This window comes from Macrotis lagotis, chromosome 1, assembly GCF_037893015.1.
Source record: "Macrotis lagotis isolate mMagLag1 chromosome 1, bilby.v1.9.chrom.fasta, whole genome shotgun sequence".
Classification (NCBI taxonomy): Eukaryota; Metazoa; Chordata; class Mammalia; order Peramelemorphia; family Peramelidae; genus Macrotis; species Macrotis lagotis.
In genome coordinates this window covers 484,911,180-484,917,575 of record NC_133658.1, presented here as the reverse complement: position 1 = coordinate 484,917,575, position 6,396 = coordinate 484,911,180, and the positions used below count along the sequence as shown (strand labels likewise).

Sequence of the window (6,396 nt, the reverse complement as noted above, 5' to 3'; positions counted from 1 at the left end):
AGCTACTACCTAACTATAATAATGATAATAATAATAATAATAATAATAATAATAATAGCTAATTTGTATTGCTGTTGTTTAGTTCACTTGTGTTTAACTCTTCATGACTCCATATATCATATCACACCAATATTGTCTGTGGGGTTTTCTTGGCAAGGATACTAGAGTAGTTTGTCATTGACTTCTCCAGTAGAATTAAGGCAAACCTAGGGTAAATGACTTGTCCAGAGACACACTTTTATATAGTGCTTCCTATGTGCTAAGCCCTTTACAATCCCATCAGTTGATCCTCACAACTCTGGAAGGCCTGTGCTATTATTCTTTTCATTTACAGATGAGGAAACTGAGGCAAGTAGTGGTTAAATGGCTTGCCCAGGGTCACACAGCTATTAATCCGAGGACTGAATTTGACCTCAGGTCTTTCTGACTCTAGACCCTGTGTGCTATTCGCTGTACTATCAATCTTTCTTAGTGCACTAATAAAATTTGTTTTCTCTTAGTTTGGCTGCTTAATTTAACTTCTAGTCTTGAAGACTTTCTAGTGGGTGAAATTCTCCCTAGGCTCTCAGGCTGAGAAATTCCACAACATTAGTTAATTAGTTAATTAAATAGAAATGAATGATGTTTGGCTTATTTCTGGTTGAGCCCCTGGAATAGCAACTAATAATATTGCTCCTCCGATCTTCTGCTGGAAATACTTGATGTTACTATTAACAATCCTAGGTCAACTTGATTAAGAAGCAGCCAGGTGGCTTTGTAGTTCAGAATGCTGGACCTGGAGTTGGGAAGACCTGAGCTTGAATCCAACCTTAGACACTGTGACCTCAAGCAAGTCAATTAAGAAACCTCTGTTTGCCTTGATCTACCAGTGAAGAAAATGACAAACTAACCAACTCTAGGATCTTTGCCAAGAAGACCTCATGGACAGCATGGTTAAAGGGGTCAGGAAGAGTTGGATACAATTATTCTTGCCACAACTCATTGAGGAATGTACTAACTGTTCTAACCAAACAATACCTACCCAACAAAGTCATACTGACCCATTGTCTTCCATGATATCACTGAATTTTAGATTTGAAAGGGACCTTAGTAGATACTTCAAATGAACCCTGTACTTTTTTGCCATTTTATATCATTCAGCATTTAGCACAGTGCTTGTTGATGTTGATAATGATAAAAAAAATGCTATATAATATATGGTCATCTAGCATCTGCCAGATGACCTGAAATGAAAGGGAACTTTTTACTTCCCAAAGGATTCATCCCATTCCATTTTAAATCTAAAATTTGTCTCTTTGTTATTTCTAGTCATTGCTTCTTGTTTCATCCTCTGGGATCAAAAAGAGAAGGTCAAATAGTTTTTTTCCATATGACAATTCTTCAACTATTTGAAGACAGCTGTTACCAGCCCTTTTCACTCCTGATTCTTTTTATTCTTCAAGTTAAATCTTGGACTTCAGGGTCTTCATCATCAAGCACTGCTCTTTCTTCTCTTGGTGCTCTCTAGTTTATAAATATATAGCTTGTGCACTGGCTTGCCTAGAAACCTAACTCAGAAGAAAACCAAGACTGATGTATGCTGTAAGTTCACAAGGAGACAGAGTTGAGGGACATTCTGCCCACCTAGCCAATTTCTCTCAGTGGACTTTAGCATCCTAGATAGTGGTTAGGTCAGGTTTAACTTGGGTGAAGAGAAGATGGTTTTTCTTTGTCAAAGGCACCAGCTATGACCTCAAGACTCTGTTCTCATTAGCTATCTATGTGGGCTACCCCAACAGAATGGTATTCAGTTTAATCAGGTTTTGGTTGATAGCATAAAGTACAGTGGGTGATAGTTGTGAATACTTCCATGTCTTTCTGCCAAATCATAGGATAAAAATTCTAATGGTCTACTGCTTTATAGCAGGAGAGGAAGCCTAATAGTCAAAAGTCAACAGCTACTGTTTGGGGAATGGTGTGTGTGTGTGGTAGGATGTGCCTGTGTATGTGTGTGTTTATATTATCAATCCCCATATATGTGGACACATGCCTATTCACAACATAGTCTTGGTATGGGCTTATAATATCCTTCCTTGAATGTATGTATATACAGGAATATGTAAACACACACACACACACACACATATATGTATATATGCACACACACATAAGCTGGGGATTTCATGGTGAATGTGTGAACCTTCCATTCTCTTCTAATACAATCTGGCATTCTATGCAAAGTATAGCTTAAAGCATTCAGAATTAAATGATTTTCCCAGGGTCACTTAGTCAGTATGGAGATAAGGTATGTCATCCATACTTGAAGGCCAGCTCTTTATCCACTATGTAGGCTAGTCTGTATCCTCTATTAGCCATGGAAAAGTCAGAACTGGAGACAGGAAGATAGGTATAAAAGTCAAGGGAATAGATTACAGAGAAGGTCATCTGAAATAAATACAACTTGGACAGAAATAGCAATATGGGAAGTGAAATTTTGAGAGCCATGTTAGTATTTCCCATTATCCTACCTCTTCCCACCCCCAGCTGGGAAATTGCCTTGTAATTATTTCATATATATTTTAAATATATATCTACATTGTTTCCACCAAGAAAATAGCAGGGCTAGGATGGATGGTGGATTTTTTTCTATCTCCACAGTGTGCCTAACAATAGCAGTCACTTAATAATTACTTGATAAATTGACAGTCATAAGTAGACTTGAAGCTCATTTGTTAAGGTAAAAAAATATTTTCTCAAATCAACAATTTGAGTCAATAAGCAATTATTAAGTGCCCATCATGAACTAAGAGAAGGAGATTCAAAGAAAGGCAAAATAACAGTCCCTTACTCTCAAGGAGCTCTAGGGGAGAAGACATCATAAAACCATGTACAAACAAGATTTATGAAGGATAAAGTAGAGATAATTAATGGGACTCTCTTTTGAGGGGTAGTTGAGGTTTCCAGGATTTGCCTACCTTTGGAACTTAAAAAAAACACAGCTGGGACTCAGGAATGGATTATTGGTGACTTGCTTACATAACATGTTCATCTTCCCAATGGTTCAAGGGAATGTACAATATATTTCAACTCTATCCGTAGAATAGGAAGAAACCTTAGAGGTCATTTAGCCTAACACAACCCCTGCATTTTACAGATTGAGAAACTGAGGCCCAAAGAAGGGAAATAAGTCACCCTAGTGATAGAGATGACATTTGAACCCAGTTCCTACAGAGTGATAGTGATATTTGTTAGAGACCCTTTTCTATTCAACCTTGATAAATTCATGATATATACATTAGCAGACTAGTCCTCTATATCCATTTTAGTGACCATTTATCTAAATCAACTTTTTTTCTCCTTTTCACAAACCTGGGACATTTCCCAATATGTGATAGGTAGGTTACCTTAAGGTACATCTGGGAAAACAGGATGAGTCTGTAATTTGTAAAGCAGGTTTATAAGTTCAGGAAATCATAATAATGTTTGTCCTTCATTCTTTTTTTAAGGTTTTTGTAAGGCAATGGGGTTAAGTGGATTGCCCAAGACCACACAGCTAGGTAATATATTAAGCGTCTGAGACCAGATTTGAACTCAGGTCCTCCTGATTCTGGGGCCAGTGTTCTATCCACTGTGCCACCTAGCCACCCTGTGTCCTTCATTCTTGAAGAAGACCACAACACCAGGGTGGTGATGCCACAACAAGCACATGAATTGGAGTTGAATGAGAGGGTGCTATGCTAAGTCACCAGTCACTCTCTCCTCCAGAGCCATCTGAGTCCAGTGGCCAGATAGGAATCAGGACAACTGGAGATGGCCCTGGATACCAGGCAATCAGGGTCCCAAGATCACAAAACTAGTAACTGTCAGAGGTTGTATTTGAACTCCCTTCCTTCTGAATCTAAGGCCAACTCTATCCACTGCACCATCTAGTTGCCCCTTCAGGAAATGGGAAATCTGGGGGGGGAGGGGAAATCCAGGGTTATAACAGAGCTTTTGCCCTGCCAATCCATCTGTATATTCATATGACCATGTTGACTTCTTGGAACCAGGGAGGTGATAAGAACATAGGAAACAGACATTACATTCTTTGAACAATTTTATAGAGTCAGTATTATGATCAGTGACCAAATAGTTATTTAGTGAGGCAGCAGTTTTGTACATGTATAGAAACCAGGGTACATTGGAAATGTCCAAGAGTCCATACTCAGTATCCTAGAAGCCTAGAATAATGGTGAAATCATTCATACTCTCAGTATCACTTTTGCTTCATTTCTAATCTTCAACAAATTTTGACTTCAAATCCAGTATGCTTTTCAGAGGAGCATCTTGCTACCTGTTGTGACCTTAGGGAAGACATTACATATTTGTGTGCTTCCTTGAATATACAATGAGGCAGTTGGAATAGATTATCCCTAAGCTGAATTCTAACTAGTTGATTTCCCTCCACATATTCTGTGATCTAATGACACCAGTCTCCTTGCAGTACCCTGATCGTGACATTTCATGTCCTAACTTGAATAATTTTCAACAGTTTTCTGTGTCTTCCTTCTTATATCTGCCTGGCTTCCCCCAACTTCCTACAAGTCTCAGCTAAAGTCTCATCTTTAGGGACTGCAAGAAGGTTTTTCAGCCTTCCTTAATCTTACTGCCTTCTTTCTGAATTTATCTCCAATTTATCCTGTGCATATTTTGTTTACACACAGTTTGCCTTTCCTGTTAGACTTTGAACTCTTGTTTCTTGTCTTTTTCTAATCTCCAGGGCTTTTTTATAGCACAGAGTTTGGCACATTGAGATAGAATTCTTAATGAGGTAGAATTAGGCTCACAGATTCAGAGCCAAAAGGGACTCTGAAGGTGACTGAGTCTCATACCTCCCCATTTTACAGATGAAGAAACCGAGGTCCAGAGAGTTGAAGTGCTTGCTGAAGGTCATATGGGGATAAGACTAAGGACTGGCACTAGTACATTCTGTTTTACCAAACCATTCTCTTCATAATGCACAAAGGCCCCATAGGCTATGATTATTATGCCATCCTTGAAATATAACCTGGAAGGTAGAAATGTGCAAACTGACTAATGGCAACAGGGGACACTCTTTTTTTTGCAATATGAACTTTTTTATTGTTATGGTTTTAAACAAGTGAAACATTACATAGGGGATGAAATATTTATAATGTGTTACTTATAAGCTACCTGAATGACATTAGAGGATGGAATGAGTGTTTACACTTTTCATTTACCTGAAATTCTGTCTGCCCTTCTTATTAGAGATGAGCAACACACATGGTGGGATTTGCTGGTTGAGGATTTAGAATGATCTCTCCTTTATGGACATCTATATTCCTGCCATAAATTAGTGATGAAAACCAATGTTCTGGGAACTAGGTATAATATAATGTTTATACTTTCAGACAGGATGTTAAATAAAGCATTTTGAAGAAAATAAAACATACTGCATTTTCTTATAAAATGAGATGAAAAAATAAGTTTTAAATGTAATTTCAAGTGCAATTTTTTTTTTTTATAAAGCTCTGATCTTTTTCAATATACTCTACTTAAAATTTAAAAAATAAACCTTTTGGTACCTCTAATTTCCTGGAAACATTTAAAGACATTTTTACTATAACTCTTCTGTGCAAATAGAAAACATAAATATTATTAAAGTTCATGTTATAAAAAGGTTGTTTCAAGATTTTCACTGTTGCGGCAAACAGCTTCAGTCCCTTTAACTTTTTCCTGGAAGCAGTCTGAGGTCTCTCTTTTTAAACCTTTTAAGTCCTGATCCAACTGGGAACCAACGGACAAAAATGTGCTGCCCAGCACATCAGTTTGTAAACTACTCTGAGAGAGCCGAAAGGCTCTTCCAAACCCATTAAACAATGGTGTGGAAGAAATCCAGTTTAGTAAACTGAAGTCTGGTAGGTCTAGAATAGAGGAAAGAGGGGATACTTCTCTGGTGGAGGATTCACCCTCAGAATCACCAGATGGTCCCTCTTGAATAGCACCTTCTGGCCTCTGGGACACTGGAGAGTGACCCCTTAAGCTGTCCATCATTGTATCATTCAAGGACTGTGTATTCACATTTGCTGTCCTGTGCCCATTCCTTGACTCTGTTACAGAAGATGGTTGATATTCAGACTGAGATGCTAGGGGAGATTGGTCCTGAGGATGGGGTCCAGAGGTATCACTGCCCTTTGAAGCTGAGCTTGGCAATTCTTGTTCTCCTACAGGATGTGGCTGAGAAATGATATCTTTATGAACATTCAATTCCTTTCGAGCCCACCTGGACATTTGGCGCCCCAGCTGAAGTTGGGTTGGGAAGACAGTCCCTTGGATTGTTCTATACAAAAATCTAGAGATGCAGAGTAAAAAATAAAGAAAAAAAAAGCAACTGGTTACTACATTCTATTGCATGAT

General features: G+C 38.2%; 1 protein-coding gene across 1 annotated transcript in view; it reads right to left on the bottom strand.

The window, feature by feature from the left end:
* Positions 1-2,158: 2,158 nt before the first annotated feature.
* Positions 2,159-6,396, bottom strand: part of LOC141504807 (phospholipid-transporting ATPase VA-like) — a 74,209-nt gene continuing 69,971 nt past the window's right edge. The window contains exon 20 of the mRNA XM_074210114.1: positions 2,159-6,331. Within this exon, the coding sequence (XP_074066215.1) occupies positions 5,650-6,331 (682 nt within the window). The 3' untranslated portion in view covers positions 2,159-5,649. The remainder of the gene's footprint in view (positions 6,332-6,396) is intronic.